The sequence below is a fragment of the Pecten maximus genome, chromosome 2 (assembly GCF_902652985.1).
Source record: "Pecten maximus chromosome 2, xPecMax1.1, whole genome shotgun sequence".
Classification (NCBI taxonomy): Eukaryota; Metazoa; Mollusca; class Bivalvia; order Pectinida; family Pectinidae; genus Pecten; species Pecten maximus.
In genome coordinates this window covers 51,389,409-51,407,101 of record NC_047016.1, presented here as the reverse complement: position 1 = coordinate 51,407,101, position 17,693 = coordinate 51,389,409, and the positions used below count along the sequence as shown (strand labels likewise).

At 47.2% G+C, this 17,693-nt stretch overlaps 2 protein-coding genes and 1 long non-coding RNA gene across 4 annotated transcripts in view; 2 read left to right on the top strand and 1 right to left on the bottom strand.

The window, feature by feature from the left end:
- The window catches only part of LOC117322421 (diacylglycerol kinase beta-like), a 168,115-nt gene that overhangs the window by 147,895 nt on the left and 2,527 nt on the right, over nt 1–17,693 (bottom strand). For both annotated transcript variants that reach the window (XM_033877327.1, XM_033877332.1), the window contains exon 2: nt 49–107. The gene's annotated coding sequence lies outside the window, so the exon portion shown is untranslated. The remainder of the gene's footprint in view (nt 1–48; nt 108–17,693) is intronic.
- LOC117343660 (mucin-2-like) lies at nt 853–4,715 on the top strand. Its single transcript, XM_033906119.1, has 2 exons — nt 853–878; nt 3,482–4,715. Exons 1-2 carry the CDS (start codon nt 853–855, stop codon nt 4,713–4,715), a joined length of 1,260 nt encoding a protein of 419 aa, XP_033762010.1.
- LOC117322423 overlaps nt 8,958–17,693 on the top strand; it is a 30,489-nt gene continuing 21,753 nt past the window's right edge. Inside the window, exon 1 of the long non-coding RNA XR_004531549.1 lies at nt 8,958–9,554. This is a non-coding gene — a long non-coding RNA (uncharacterized LOC117322423). The remainder of the gene's footprint in view (nt 9,555–17,693) is intronic.

The following is a 17,693-nucleotide window of genomic DNA, read 5'->3' as shown; positions in this document are numbered from 1 at the left end:
TATAGTTGAGAGTCAAAACAATTCTCATATTATTTTACCTTTACTTACAAAATTAATCCGCTCTTGATATCTTTTTAGAGTCACCAACTGATTCAGAACTGTAAGATCTGCAATAGACAGGAAAACAATACATGTATTATAGGTGTATATATAATTACAATGTGAAATATAACATCAAACAAGGAGCTGCAAAGCTTGGCATTATCCCCCACACCCCTCAGTTGGTATGAAAACCCAAATACATGTATCAAGCTCAAAGTAAGAGTTATTAAGGAAACAGTAATTTGGTATTTTTGATTAAGTCTCCATGGTGACAGAAAAAATACCGAAAATGGAAGGTCCGAAATAGCAAAAGGCACAACTAGTCTGATATATTCAGAAAGTTTCAAGGAGCTGCGTTGAACAGTTTTGGAGTTATAGCCCGGAAACAAAAGGAAACAGTAATTTGGTATTTTTTATTAAGTTTCCATGATGACAGAAAAAATACCGAAAATGGAAGGTCCGCAATAGCAAAAGGCACAACTAGGGCACTAGTCTGATATATACAGAAATTTTCAAGGAGCTGCGTCAATCAGTTTTTGAGTTATAGCCCGGAAACAAAAGGAAACAGTAATTTGGTATTTTTGACTAAGTTTCCATGGTAACAGAAAAAATACCGAAAATGGAAGGTCCGCAATAGCAAAAGGCACAACTAGGGCACTAGTCTGATATATACAGAAAGTATCAAGGAGCTGCGTTGAACGGTTATGGAGTTATAGCCCGGAAAAGAATCTCGGACGGACGGACGGACGCACAGAGCCCAATTTAATATCCCCCGCAAACGCGTTTCGCGGGGGATAATTAATAAAAGAAATGGCAGCCTCCCTCACTCCAGCTCTGTATCCTCTCCCCACCCAACAGCTTTGTATCCTCTCCCCACCCAACAGCTCTTTATCCCTCCCCACCCAACAGCTCTGTATCCTCTCCCCACCCAACAGCTCTGTATCCTCTCCCCACCCAACAGCTCTGTATCCTCTCCCCACCCAACAGCTCTGTATCCTCTCCCCCACCCAACAGCTCTGTATCCTCTCCCCACCCAACAGCTCTGTATCCTCTCCCCACCCAACAGCTCTGTATCCTCTCCCCCACCCAACAGCTCTGTATCCTCTCCCCGCCCAACAGCTCTATATCCTCTCCCCACCCAACAGCTCTGTATCCTCTCCCCTCCCAACAGCTCTGTATCCTCTCCCCACCCAACAGTTCTGTATCCTCTCCCCTCCCAACAGCTCTATATCCTCTCCCCTCCCAACAGCTCTGTATCCTCTCCCCACCCAACAGCTCTGTATCCTCTCCCCACCCAACAGCTCTGTATCCTCTCCCCACCCAACAGCTGTGTATCCTCTCCCCACCCAACAGCTCTGTATCCTCTCCCCACCCAACAGCTCTGTATCCTCTCCCCACCCAACAGCTCTGTATCCTCTCCCCCACCCAACAGCTCTGTATCCTCTCCCCACCCAACAGCTCTGTATCCTCTCCCCACCCAACAGCTCTGTATCCTCTCCCCGCCCAACAGCTCTGTATCCTCTCCCCACCCAACAGCTCTGTATCCTCTCCCCACCCAACAGATCTGTATCCTCTCCCCGCCCAACAGCTGTGTATCCTCTCCCCACCCAACAGTTCTGTATCCTCTCCCCACCCAATAGCTCTGTATCCTCTCCCCACCCAACAGCTCTGTATCCTCTCCCCACCCAACAGCTCTGTATCCTCTCCCCACCCAACAGCTCTGTATCCTCTCCCCACCAACAGCTCTATATCCTCTCCCCTCCCAACAGCTCTGTATCCTCTCCCCACCCAACAGCTCTGTATCCTCTCCCCACCCAACAGCTCTGTATCCTCTCCCCACCCAACAGCTCTGTATCCTCTCCCCACCCAACAGCTCTGTATCCTCTCCCCACCCAACAGCTCTGTATCCTCTCCCCACCCAACAGCTCTGTATCCTCTCCCCACCCAACAGTTCTGTATCCTCTCCCCACCCAACAGCTCTGTATCCTCTCCCCACCCAACAGCTCTGTATCCTCTCCCCACCCAACAGTTCTGTATCCTCTCCCCACCAACAGCTCTGTATCCTCTCCCCACCCAAAAGTTCTGTATCCTCTCCCCACCCAACAGATCTGTATCCTCTCCCCACCCAACAGCTCTATATCCTCTCCCCACCCAACAGCTCTGTATCCTCTCCCCACCCAACAGCTCTGTATCCTCTCCCCACCAACAGCTCTGTATCCTCTCCCCACCCAACAGTTCTGTATCCTCTCCCCACCCAACAGATCTGTATCCTCTCCCCACCCAACAGATCTGTATCCTCTCCCCATCCAACAGATCTGTATCCTCTCCCCACCCAACAGCTCTGTATCCTCTCCCCACCCAACAGCTCTGTATCCTCTCCCCACCCAACAGCTCTGTATCCTCTCCCCACCCAACAGCTCTGTATCCTCTCCCCACCCAACAGCTCTGTATCCTCTCCCCGCCCAACAGCTGTGTATCCTCTCCCCACCCAACAGCTCTGTATCCTCTCCCCACCCAATAGCTCTGTATCCTCTCCCCACCCAACAGCTCTGTATTCTCTCCCCACCCAACAGCTCTGTATCCTCTCCCCACCCAACAGCTCTGTATCCTCTCCCCACCCAACAGTTCTGTATCCTCTCCCCACCCAACAGCTCTGTATCCTCTCCCCACCCAACAGCTCTGTATCCTCTCCCCACCCAACAGTTCTGTATCCTCTCCCCACCAACAGCTCTGTATCCTCTCCCCACCCAAAAGTTCTGTATCCTCTCCCCACCCAACAGATCTGTATCCTCTCCCCACCCAACAGATCTGTATCCTCTCCCCACCCAACAGCTCTGTATCCTCTCCTCACCCAATAGCTCTGTATCCTCTCCCCACCCAACAGCTCTGTATCCTCTCCCCGCCCAACAGCTCTGTATCCTCTCCCCACCCAACAGCTCTGTATCCTCTCCCCACCCAACAGCTCTGTATCCTCTCCCCACCCAACAGCTCTGTATCCTCATCCCTACCCAACAGCTCTGTATCCTCTCCCCACCCAACAGCTCTGTATCCTCTCCCCACCCAACAGCTCTGTATCCTCTCCCCACCCAACAGCTCTGTATCCTCTCCCCACCCAATAGCTCTGTATCCTCTCCCCACCCAACAGCTCTGTATCCTCTCCCCACCCAACAGCTCTTTATCCCTTACCCAATCCACCAGCTCCTTATGTTCTCTCAACCAACTGCTTTCGATACCCAATCCTACAGCTCTCTATCCTCTTCCCCACACAACAGATCTGTCTACCTCTACTCCCCACCCAACAGCTCTGTATCCCTTCCCCATCCAACAGCTCTTTATCCTCTCATACAGAACTACTTACTATCCCATCCCCCACACAACAACTCTCTATTCTACACCCCCTCCCCCACCCTACATCTCTTTATCCTACTTAATCCTACAGCTCTCTATCCTCTCCCCCACCCAACAGCTTTCTAGCTCTGTCTCTTCCCCACACAACAGATCTGTCTACCTCTACTCCCCCACCCAACAGCTCTCTAGCTCTGTCTCTTCCCCACACAATAGAACTGTCTACCTCCACTCCCCCACCCAACAGCTCTCTAGCCCTGTCTCTTCCCCACACAACATATCTGTCTACCTCCACTCCCCCACCCAACAGCTCTCTAGCTCTGTCTCTTCCCCACACAATAGAACTGTCTACCTCCACTCCCCCACCCAACAGCTCTCTAGCCCTGTCTCTTCCCCACACAACAGATCTGTCTACCTCTACTCCCCCACCCAACAGCTCTCTAGCTCTGTCTCTTCCCCACACAACAGATCTGTCTACCTCTACTCCCCCACCCAACAGCTCTCTAGCTCTGTCTCTTCCCCACACAATAGAACTGTCTACCTCTACTCCCCCACCCAACAACTCTCTAGCTCTGTCTCTTCCCCACACAATAGAACTGTCTACCTCCACTCCCCCACCCAACAGCTCTCTAGCTCTGTCTCTTCCCCACACAATAGAACTGTCTACCTCTACTCCCCCACCCAACAACTCTCTAGCTCTGTCTCTTCCCCACACAATAGAACTGTCTACCTCCACTCCCCCACCCAACAGCTCTCTAGCTCTGTCTCTTCCCCACACAACAGATCTGTCTACCTCCACTCCCCCACCCAACAACTCTCTAGCTCTGTCTCTTCCCCACACAATAGAACTGTCTACCTCCACTCCCCCACCCAACAACTCTATAGCCCTGTCTCTTCCCCACACAATAGATCTGTCTACCTCCACTCCCCCACCCAACAACTCTATAGCCCTGTCTCTTCCCCACACAATAGATCTGTCTACCTCTACTCCCCCACCTAACAGCTCTCTAGCTCTGTCTCTTCCCCACACAATAGAACTGTCTACCTCCACTCCCCCACCCAACAACTCTATAGCCCTGTCTCTTCCCCACACAATAGATCTGTCTACCTCTACTCCCCCACCCAACAGCTCTCTAGCTCTGTCTCTTCCCCACACAATAGAACTGTCTACCTCTACTCCCCCACCCAACAGCTCATTAGCTCTGTCTCTTCCCCACACAACAGATCTGTCTACCTCTACTCCCCCCACCCAACAGCTCTCTAGCCCTGTCTCTTCCCCACACAATAGATCTGTCTACCTCCACTCCCCCACCCCAACAGCTCTCTAGCTCTGTCTCTTCCCCACACAATAGATCTGTCTACCTCCACTCCCCCACCCAACAGCTCTCTAGCCCTGTCTCTTCCCCACACCCATCAGTTTCCTAACTAACTCCACTACCTTCCTCATCCATCAGTTCCCTATCTACCTCCACTACCTCCCTCATCCATCAGTTCCCTAGCTACCTCCACTACCTCCCTCATCCATCAGTTCCCTAGCTACTTCCACTACCTCCCTCACCCATCAGTTTCCTAGCTCCTCCACTACCTCCTCCCCATCAGTTTCCTAGCTACTCCCACTACCCTACCTCCCCATCCATCAGTTCTCCTACTCTCCACTCTCCCTCACTACCCCCTCCCATCCATCATTCCCTAGCTCCCTCCACTACCCCCCTCCCTACCTTCTAACCCTCTCCCTCATCCATCAGTTCCTAGCTCTCCCACCGTCTCCTCCACTACCTCCCTCAACTACCTCCCTCTCCATCAGTTTCCCTACTAACTCCACTACCTCCCTCACCATCAGTTCCCTAGCTACCTCCACTACCTCCCTCCTCACCATCAGTTCCCTAGCTAACTCCACTACCCCCCTCCCCATCAGTTCCTAGCTACCATCCCTACTCCCACCCGTCAGTTCCCTAGCTAACTCCACTACCTCCCTCACCCATCAGTTCCCTAGCTACCTCCACTACCTCCCTCATCCATCAGTTCCCTAGCTAACTCCACTACCTCCCTCATCCACCAGTTTCCTACCTCCCTCCACTACCTCCCTCACCCATCAGTTTCCTAGCTACCTCCACTACCTCCCTCATCCATCAGTTTCCTAGCTACCTCCACTACCTCCCTCATCCACCAGTTTCCTAGCTACCTCCACTACCTCCCTCACCCATCAGTTCCCTAGCTACCTCCACTACCTCCCTCATCCATCAGTTCCCTAGCTACCTCCCTCATCCATCAGTTCCCTAGCTACCTCCCTCATCCATCAGTTCCCTAGCTACCTCCCTCACCCATCAGTTCCCTAGCTCCCTCCACTACCTCCCTCACCCATCAGTTCCCTAGCTAACTCCACTACCTCCCTCATCCATCAGTTCCCTAGCTAACTCCACTACCTCCCTCACTACCTCCCTCATCCATCAGTTTCCTAGCTCCCTCCACTACCTCCCTCACTACCTCCCTCACCCATCAGTTCCCTAGCTAACTCCACTACCTCCCTCACCCATCAGTTCCCTAGCTCCCTCCACTACCTCCCTCACCCATCAGTTCCCTAGCTACCTCCACTACCTCCCTCACCCATCAGTTCCCTAGCTACCCTCCACTACCTCCCTCACCCATCAGTTCCCTAGCTCCCTCCACTACCTCCCTCACCCATCAGTTCCCTAGCTAACTCCACTACCTCCCTCACCCATCAGTTCCCTAGCTAACTCCACTACCTCCCTCACTACCTCCCTCATCCATCAGTTTCCTAGCTCCCTCCACTACCTCCCTCACTACCTCCCTCATCCATCAGTTTCCTAGCTCCCTCCACTACCTCCCTCACTACCTCCCTCATCCATCAGTTCCCTAGCTAACTCCACTACCTCCCTCATCCATCAGTTTCCTAGCTCCCTCCCTCATCCATCAGTTCCTAGCTACCTCCACTACCTCCCTCATCCACCAGTTTCCTACCTCCCTCCACTACCTCCCTCACCCATCAGTTTCCTAGCTACCTCCACTACCTCCCTCATCCATCAGTTTCCTAGCTACCTCCACTACCTCCCTCATCCACCAGTTTCCTAGCTACCTCCACTACCTCCCTCATCCATCAGATTCCTAGCTACCTCCACTACTCCAGTTCCCAATTTTCTTCCTTGTCCTCTATTTACCCATGTGCCTCCCTTTCTCCTCTCTCTCTGGCTCCCTTGGATCCATCCCCTCCCTGTCTTCATTACCTTCCCTATTTGACTGTATATATCTCGCCTTCCTTTGCTCACTATCTCACTGGTATTTTACTAAAAACCTTTTTGTCTATTCCTCTTCCCTCCCATCCTCTCCCCTGTTACCATACTCGTCTCACTATACCTCCTGGCCTTTCCGTGGTACCTAACCTATTATATTTACCCCCCTCCCACCCTTCCTGCCCCCTCCCTCGCCATACCTACCCTCCTCCCACTCCTTCAGCCAATACCTATAATTCCTCCTCATCCTCACCAAGTAACTCCATCCATATGTAAACATTAAACCTTACTCTATATCTCTGACAGATATTATTTTACTTTCTTTTTGGAAACCCTAGTCCTAGCCAAGTACGATAACACTAACCTATTACCCTTACAGTAGTCTAGGATCAAAGTACACGAACAAAAATACCTTGCCAATTTTGGTGGGTCAAAGTACGTGTAAAAATGCCCTGGTCATGACTTCCTGTGTGTTGTCTATAATCTGTAAACTATAATAACTGTGACCATCAGTACCTGACCTGGATTTGTTGGAGCACTCCCTTTCTGCATCAAGGTGTTGGGATATTTAATGGTTAACACTGTATTTGACGGTGTAATTACTTGAGAGCTAATTGTGTAGTCATGCCTGCCGTAGCTTAATTATTTTTAAACTTAACATCTCATTAATTGCTTTACCTGGAGAATAAGACCAGCCTTAATTAATCATCATTTATAGTAGCTGTTTTCTTGTTTAACACAAAGTGCTTATCAATGCTGCAGTTTTCAACTTTTGTAATATTCTGAACTGTGATATATACTGTGAACTTAAAATATTTTAGAAATAATCTAATAGCACTTTCTATCAAATGTTTCCATAGAAAGCAATTTTGACATGCCAATTCAACACTGCATGTATATGTGACCTTTCATTTGCTTCAGCGGTCATCATTTCATTTATTAATCACTCTCGGGGGGGGGGGGCGGACCTCTGGCTTACTAGTCACTCAACCAGTGGAGCTAAAGTATGGAGACTAGTATTAACCAGGGATTGTATCAGTTTTCTCACAACACCTTGTCTATGTACTATCTAAATCCTGACAGTGTTTTATAAACATACAAATCTCTTTAAGTGTACTGCACTTTGTACAAAAAATATTAAGTTTCCTGCTTGTATCTCATCAACCACTACAAAACTGACCAGTACACTATAGCTATACCAAACTGCAAACTGACCAGTACACCTGGAAACTTTGACCAGTACCTTATCAAACTAATCAGTACACCTGGAAACTTAGACCACTACACTACCAAACTGACCAGTACACTACCAAATTAATCAGTATACCTGATAACTGACCAGTACACTACCAAACTGACCAGAACACCTGATAACTGACCAGTACACTACCAAACTGATCAATACATGTCTGGGATGGGTACTTTTATCAACCATTACTATCTAATGACACAAAACTAAAACAAAATGTACACCCACTCAATAGCAAGACAGATACAGATGATCAGGGAGTCCTATACCACCTCTACCAGATACAGATGATCAGGGAGTCGTATACCACCTCTACCAGATACAGATGATCAGGGAGTCCTATACCACCTCTACCAGATACAGATGATCAGGGAGTCGTATACCACCTCTACCAGATACAGATGATCAGGGAGTCCTATACCACCTCTACCAGATACAGATGATCAGGGAAGTCGTATACCACCTCTACCAGATACAGATGATCAGGGAGTCGTATACCACCTCTACCAGATACAGATGATCAGGGAGTCGTATACCACCTCTACCAGATACAGATGATCAGGGAGTCGTATACCACCTCTACCAGATACAGATGATCAGGGAGTCCGTATACCACCTCTACCAGATACAGATGATCAGGGAGTCCTATACCACCTCTACCAGATACAGATGATCAGGGAGTCGTATACCACCTCTACCAGATACAGATGATCAGGGAGTCCTATACCACCTCTACCAGATACAGATGATCAGGGAGTCCTATACCACCTCTACCAGATACAGATGATCAGGGAGTCGTATACCACCTCTACCAGATACAGATGATCAGGGAGTCGTATACCACCTCTACCAGATACAGATGATCAGGGAGTCGTATACCACCTCTACCAGATACAGATGATCAGGGAGTCGTATACCACCTCTACCAGATACAGATGATCAGGGAGTTCTATACCACCTCTACCAGATACAGATGATCAGGGAGTCCTATACCACCTCTACCAGATACAGATGATCAGTGAGTCCTATACCACCTCTACCAGATACAGATGATCAGGGAGTCGTATACCACCTCTTCCAGATACAGATGATCAGGGAGTCCTATACCACCTCTACCAGATACAGATGATCAGGGAGTCGTATACCACCTCTACCAGATACAGATGATCAGGGAGTCGTATACCACCTCTACCAGATACAGATGATCAGGGAGTCGTATACCACCTCTACCAGATACAGATGATCAGGTAGTCGTGTCCTATACCACCTCTACCAGATACAGATGATCAGGGAGTCCTATACCACCTCTACCAGATATAGATGATCAGGGAGTCCTATACCACCTCTACCAGATACAGATGATCAGGGAGTCGTATACCACCTCTACCAGATACAGATGATCAGGGAGTCCTATACCACCTCTACCAGATATAGATGATCAGGGAGTCGTATACCACCTCTACCAGATACAGATGATCAGGGAGTCGTATACCACCTCTACCAGATACAGATGATCAGGGAGTCGTATACCACCTCTACCAGATACAGATGATCAGGGAGTTATATACCACCTCTACCAGATACAGATGATCAGGGAGTCGTATACCACCTCTACCAGATACAGATGATCAGGGAGTCGTATACCACCTCTACCAGATACAGATGATCAGGTAGTCGTATACCACCTCTACCAGATATAGATGATCAGGGAGTCCTATACCACCTCTACCAGATACAGATGATCAGGGAGTCCTATACCACCTCTACCAGATATAGATGATCAGGGAGTCCTATACCACCTTTATCAGATACAGATGATCAGGGAGTCGTATACCACCTCTACCAGATACAGATGATCAGGGAGTCCTATACCACCTCTACCAGATATAGATGATCAGGGAGTCGTATACCACCTCTACCAGATACAGATGATCAGGGAGTCGTATACCACCTCTACCAGATACAGATGATCAGGGAGTCATATACCACCTCTACCAGATACAGATGATCAGGTAATCGTATACCACCTCTACCAGATACAGATGATCATGGAGTCGTATACCACCTCTACCAGATACAGATGATCAGGGAGTCCTACACCACCTCTACCAGATACAGATGATCAGGGAGTCGTGTCCTATATATATATATACCACCTCAATATCCTAGGTTCATCAACTGCTTACTAATACATGGGAACCACTCAGAGAGGCATGCTTGGTAAATAACCTCCAGTACAACATGTGCTGAGCTATAAATAGACAGAGTTGATTACGTGCATTCTCCGTGTTTTCACTTCCTGGGTCATATCCAAGCTAAACCACAGTATATTAAACAGTCACATCCAGACTGTCTACTGTTATACAGTCACACCCCAGTCTGTCTACTGTAACACAGTCACACCCCAGTCTGTCTACTGTAATACAGTCACACCCCAGTCTGTCTACTGTAATACAGTCACACCCCAGTCTGTCTACTGTAATACAGTCACACCCCAGTCTGTCTACTGTAATACAGTCACACCCCAGTCTGTCTACTGTAATACAGTCACATCCCAGTCTGTCTACTGTAATACAGTCACACCCCAGTCTGTCTACTGTAATACAGTCACACCCCAGTCTGTCTACTGTAATACAGTCACACCCCAGTCTGTCTACTGTAACTACAGTCACACCCCAGTCTGTCTACTGTAATACAGTCACGCCCCAGTCTGTCTACTGTAATACAGTCACACCCCAGTCTGTCTACTGTAATACAGTCACACCCCAGTCTGTCTACTGTAATACAGTCACACCCCAGTCTGTCTACTGTAATACAGTCACACCCCAGTCTGTCTACTGTAATACAGTCACACCCCAGTCTGTCTACTGTAATACAGTCACACCCCAGTCTGTCTACTGTAATACAGTCACACCCCAGTCTGTCTACTGTAACACAGTCACACCCCAGTCTGTCTACTGTAATACAGTCACACCCCAGTCTGTCTACTGTAATACAGTCACACCCCAGTCTGTCTACTGTAATACAGTCACACCCCAGTCTGTCTACTGTAATACAGTCACACCCCAGTCTGTCTACTGTAATACAGTCACACCCCAGTCTGTCTACTGTAATACAGTCACACCCCAGTCTGTCTACTGTAATACAGTCACACCCCAGTCTGTCTACTGTAATACAGTCACACCCCAGTCTGTCTACTGTAACACAGTCACACCCCAGTCTGTCTACTGTAATACAGTCACACCCCAGTCTGTCTACTGTAACACAGTCACACCCCAGTCTGTCTACTGTAATACAGTCACACCCCAGTCTGTCTACTGTAATACAGTCACACCCCAGTCTGTCTACTGTAATACAGTCACACCCCAGTCTGTCTACTGTAATACAGTCACACCCCAGTCTGTCTACTGTAATACAGTCACACCCCAGTCTGTCTACTGTAATACAGTCACACCCCAGTCTGTCTACTGTAATACAGTCACACCCCAGTCTGTCTACTGTAATACAGTCACACCCCAGTCTGTCTACTGTAATACAGTCACACCCCAGTCTGTCTACTGTAATACAGTCACACCCCAGTCTGTCTACTGTAATACAGTCACACCCCAGTCTGTCTACTGTAATACAGTCACACCCCAGTCTGTCTACTGTAACACAGTCACACCCCAGTCTGTCTACTGTAATACAGTCACACCCCAGTCTGTCTACTGTAATACAGTCACACCCCAGTCTGTCTACTGTAATACAGTCACACCCCAGTCTGTCTACTGTAATACAGTCACACCCCAGTCTGTCTACTGTAATACAGTCACACCCCAGTCTGTCTACTGTAATACAGTCACATCCCAGTCTGTCTACTGTAATACAGACACACCCCAGTCTGTCTACTGTAATACAGTCACACCCCAGTCTGTCTACTGTAATACAGTCACACCCCAGTCTGTCTACTGTAATACAGTCACACCCCAGTCTGTCTACTGTAATACAGTCACACCCCAGTCTGTCTACTGTAATACAGTCACATCCCAGTCTGTCTACTGTAATACAGTCACACCCCAGTCTGTCTACTGTAATACAGTCACACCCCAGTCTGTCTACTGTAATACAGTCACACCCCAGTCTGTCTACTGTAATACAGTCACACCCCAGTCTGTCTACTGTAATACAGTCACACCCCAGTCTGTCTACTGTAATACAGTCACACCCCAGTCTGTCTACTGTAATACAGTCACACCCCAGTCTGTCTACTGTAATACAGTCACACCCCAGTCTGTCTACTGTAATACAGTCACACCCCAGTCTGTCTACTGTAACACAGTCACACCCCAGTCTGTCTACTGTAATACAGTCACACCCCAGTCTGTCTACTGTAATACAGTCACACCCCAGTCTGTCTACTGTAATACAGTCACACCCCAGTCTGTCTACTGTAATACAGTCACACCCCAGTCTGTCTACTGTAATACAGTCACACCCAGTCTGTCTACTGTAACACAGTCACACCCCAGTCTGTCTACTGTAATACAGTCACACCCCAGTCTGTCTACTGTAATACAGTCACACCCCAGTCTGTCTACTGTAATACAGTCACACCCCAGTCTGTCTACTGTAACACAGTCACACCCCAGTCTGTCTACTGTAATACAGTCACACCCCAGTCTGTCTACTGTAATACAGTCACACCCCAGTCTGTCTACTGTAATACAGTCACACCCCAGTCTGTCTACTGTAATACAGTCACACCCCAGTCTGTCTACTGTAATACAGTCACACCCCAGTCTGTCTACTGTAATACAGTCACACCCCAGTCTGTCTACTGTAATACAGTCACACCCCAGTCTGTCTACTGTAATACAGTCACACCCCAGTCTGTCTACTGTAATACAGTCACACCCCAGTCTGTCTACTGTAATACAGTCACACCCCAGTCTGTCTACTGTAATACAGTCACACCCCAGTCTGTCTACTGTAATACAGTCACACCCCAGTCTGTCTACTGTAATACAGTCACACCCCAGTCTGTCTACTGTAATACAGTCACACCCCAGTCTGTCTACTGTAATACAGTCACATCCCAGTCTGTCTACTGTAATACAGTCACACCCCAGTCTGTCTACTGTAATACAGTCACACCCCAGTCTGTCTACTGTAATACAGTCACACCCCAGTCTGTCTACTGTAATACAGTCACACCCCAGTCTGTCTACTGTAATACAGTCACACCCCAGTCTGTCTACTGTAACTACAGTCACACCCCAGTCTGTCTACTGTAATACAGTCACACCCCAGTCTGTCTACTGTAATACAGTCACACCCCAGTCTGTCTACTGTAATACAGTCACACCCCAGTCTGTCTACTGTAATACAGTCACACCCCAGTCTGTCTACTGTAATACAGTCACACCCCAGTCTGTCTACTGTAATACAGTCACACCCCAGTCTGTCTACTGTAATACAGTCACACCCCAGTCTGTCTACTGTAATACAGTCACACCCCAGTCTGTCTACTGTAATACAGTCACACCCCAGTCTGTCTACTGTAATACAGTCACACCCCAGTCTGTCTACTGTAATACAGTCACACCCCAGTCTGTCTACTGTAATACAGTCACACCCCAGTCTGTCTACTGTAATACAGTCACACCCCAGTCTGTCTACTGTAATACAGTCACACCCCAGTCTGTCTACTGTAATACAGTCACACCCCAGTCTGTCTACTGTAATACAGTCACACCCCAGTCTGTCTACTGTAATACAGTCACACCCCAGTCTGTCTACTGTAATACAGTCACACCCCAGTCTGTCTACTGTAATACAGTCACACCCCAGTCTGTCTACTGTAATACAGTCACACCCCAGTCTGTCTACTGTAATACAGTCACACCCCAGTCTGTCTACTGTAATACAGTCACACCCCAGTCTGTCTACTGTAATACAGTCACACCCCAGTCTGTCTACTGTAATACAGTCACACCCCAGTCTGTCTACTGTAATACAGTCACACCCCAGTCTGTCTACTGTAATACAGTCACACCCCAGTCTGTCTACTGTAATACAGTCACACCCCAGTCTGTCTACTGTAATACAGTCACACCCCAGTCTGTCTACTGTAATACAGTCACACCCCAGTCTGTCTACTGTAATACAGTCACACCCCAGTCTGTCTACTGTAATACAGTCACACCCCAGTCTGTCTACTGTAATACAGTCACACCCCAGTCTGTCTACTGTAACACAGTCACACCCCAGTCTGTCTACTGTAATACAGTCACACCCCAGTCTGTCTACTGTAATACAGTCACACCCCAGTCTGTCTACTGTAACACAGTCACACCCCAGTCTGTCTACTGTAATACAGTCACACCCCAGTCTGTCTACTGTAATACAGTCACACCCCAGTCTGTCTACTGTAACACAGTCACACCCCAGTCTGTCTACTGTAACACAGTCACACCCCAGTCTGTCTACTGTAATACAGTCACACCCCAGTCTGTCTACTGTAATACAGTCACACCCCAGTCTGTCTACTGTAATACAGTCACACCCCAGTCTGTCTACTGTAACACAGTCACACCCCAGTCTGTCTACTGTAATACAGTCACACCCCAGTCTGTCTACTGTAATACAGTCACACCCCAGTCTGTCTACTGTAACTACAGTCACACCCCAGTCTGTCTACTGTAATACAGTCACACCCCAGTCTGTCTACTGTAATACAGTCACACCCCAGTCTGTCTACTGTAATACAGTCACACCCCAGTCTGTCTACTGTAATACAGTCACACCCCAGTCTGTCTACTGTAATACAGTCACACCCCAGTCTGTCTACTGTAATACAGTCACACCCCAGTCTGTCTACTGTAATACAGTCACACCCCAGTCTGTCTACTGTAATACAGTCACACCCCAGTCTGTCTACTGTAATACAGTCACACCCCAGTCTGTCTACTGTAATACAGTCACACCCCAGTCTGTCTACTGTAATACAGTCACACCCCAGTCTGTCTACTGTAATACAGTCACACCCCAGTCTGTCTACTGTAATACAGTCACACCCCAGTCTGTCTACTGTAATACAGTCACACCCCAGTCTGTCTACTGTAATACAGTCACACCCCAGTCTGTCTACTGTAATACAGTCACACCCCAGTCTGTCTACTGTAATACAGTCACACCCCAGTCTGTCTACTGTAATACAGTCACACCCCAGTCTGTCTACTGTAATACAGTCACACCCCAGTCTGTCTACTGTAACACAGTCACACCCCAGTCTGTCTACTGTAATACAGTCACACCCCAGTCTGTCTACTGTAATACAGTCACACCCCAGTCTGTCTACTGTAATACAGTCACACCCCAGTCTGTCTACTGTAATACAGTCACACCCCAGTCTGTCTACTGTAATACAGTCACACCCCAGTCTGTCTACTGTAATAGTCACACCCCAGTCTGTCTACTGTAACACAGTCCACACACCCCAGTTGACTGTATATAGTCACACCCAGTCTGTCTAGTAATCAGTCAACCTAGTTGTCTACTGTAAACAGTCACACCCGTCTGTCTTCTAGAAAACATCACTACAGTCGTCTACGTTACCCCAGTCTGGTACTGTATAAGCACATCCAAGCTTGATGGGTTTCGTGTAGCTCTCTGAACCCCATTTGAATGTTTTTACCTGATGTTTTTTTGTTCTTAATGGTCAATCAAAATATTATTGTTTAATTTGACTGGAATTTGTCAATTGATTATTTGAGAAAAATAATCTAATATGGGTCTGTTCCGTGGACAATGGATATCTCAATTCACATGTAAGTCTTCTATGTGTGCGTGCTAGCTAGGTGACCGGCCATTTCTTTACACTCAGACTGGGATATCCCTGTCCATGGCACAGACCCATTTGAGATTAATAGATTCTAACATGGGTCTGTTCCGTGGACAGGGATATCTCATCCCGCATGTAAGAGTTTGGCCAGTCAGCACGAGACTTGCTGAGTGCTGGCATGCCAAACTCTTACAAGAGGATTAAGATATCCTTGTTCGCGGAACAGACCAATGTTTTATTATTTTGTTCACATACTTGCCAGCATATGTAAGTTTTTATGAAAGTTTTTCACCGACCATCTACAAAGCTCCATGGAATTTGCGTCAAAATTGATGACGTCATCATTTATGACTTGGTTACTCAACATAAAATGATGATGTTATGTTATTGTGAGTAGCATCATATAGTGCGTGCCAGCTGTCTTTACCCTCCAGGGTGAGGTAGCTTCGTCTTTTCCCTAGCAACCACTGGATAATCCTGTTAAGTATGTGAGATTCTATTCATCATTCACCCTTGAGAGATATCAACCCTGTGGGTAAGATTCCTCAGCTACCAAACAGTTGTGAGACCAGACTTTTGTCACCCACAGATTTGGTAAGTCAGCACAAAGGCTTGCCGAGTGCTGGTCAGCCAAACTCTTACATGAGGGTTGAGATATCCCTGTCCAAGGTACAGGTCTATGTTTGATTATTTTTCTCGCATACAGTCGCACTATCATCAATGTCCTTGTAATGTGTATCAAAATTGATGATGTTTATTTGCAACATGGTTACGCTACACAAAATGATGATGTTATGCTTTTGTGAGTGGCACCATAGCGCGTGCGAGCTGTCTTTTCCCTACCTCGGTATACGTATAAGACAGTTATCAGTCCCTACCAATAACGGAGATTCACCTGTGAAGTATGGTAGAATCTATTTATCCTGGCCATATGACACATACTGTAAACGTGGAAATTTACGCGAGGGGGAAATTTACACTAACTACACATGGAGTCCTTTTGATCGCGAAAATTTCCCCCACGTGTATTATTTTGATATCAATTTGCATAATCTCGAACTACAAACGAAAGTGGTTCGATCACGAAAATTACCCCAACGCGTATAGCTTTCATATCAAAATCGCGAAATTAACCCACGCGAAAATAACCATGTTTACAGTACATATTGTTCAAGGATGTCTTGTTTACAAAGTATGTCACCGATGTTTTAGATGTTTTCACAGGTTATCAGATGAAGAGACGGTTTTATTTTTCTAAATGAGATTGGCCAATCAGTCCTGAACTTTCTGTAATTGAACCATTTCATACATTTAGTAGTTTGTGGGTGATTTCTGATTGATCTTTCTACGATCATTCACAGATTAGTCTCCTGTTTAACCTGTTCAAGATTTCCCTGTCAACCCCGACAGTATGACAGATAGCTTGCTCTTGCAACAACATCTCATGGCAACAACACAATGATGCCACAGCAACAATACGATGATGTCATGACAACAATACGATGATGTCATGACAACAATTCAATCTCACCACGTTGTCAGGGCATCCAGTTGACCCTTGATTTTTAGCAATTTCAGAGGTCAAATCACTGTTTCTCAAATATTATAAGGGTCAAAACATATGACAAATAGACATGCTCCTTCAAACTCAAGAGTCAAATCTGATTAAGAGAAGTACTAGTCAAAAACATACTGTCAAGCTACTGGATACCCTGATTGTGTTGCATCGCAATATTTTTTAATATTTGAACAACTTGACCCTGTATAACTGAATAAGATAGATATGTTGTGAGAAAATATTCATCCCCTACCTTGAGGACGTATCAGAGAAATTTCCAACCCTCGGGATGATATATTCTTGATTGTCAAACCATTGCCCCTCATATGTTCAAATTTCTCTATCACACCATCAAAGTGCTTGCGACTTTCTGTTAACAACCCTTTGTCAACCAAAGCTTCATAGATTTCACCATTTGCATGTAAATGT

What these genes read in the sequence shown, in the direction of transcription:
- LOC117343660 (XM_033906119.1), top strand. Translation starts at nt 853, where the DNA reads ATGGCAGCCTCCCTCACTCCAGCTCT. An exon ending in GCCTCCCTCACTCCAGCTCT is followed by an intron (nt 879 to 3,481) that starts GTATCCTCTCCC and finishes TTAATCCTACAG; the next exon opens with CTCTCTATCCTCTCCCCCAC.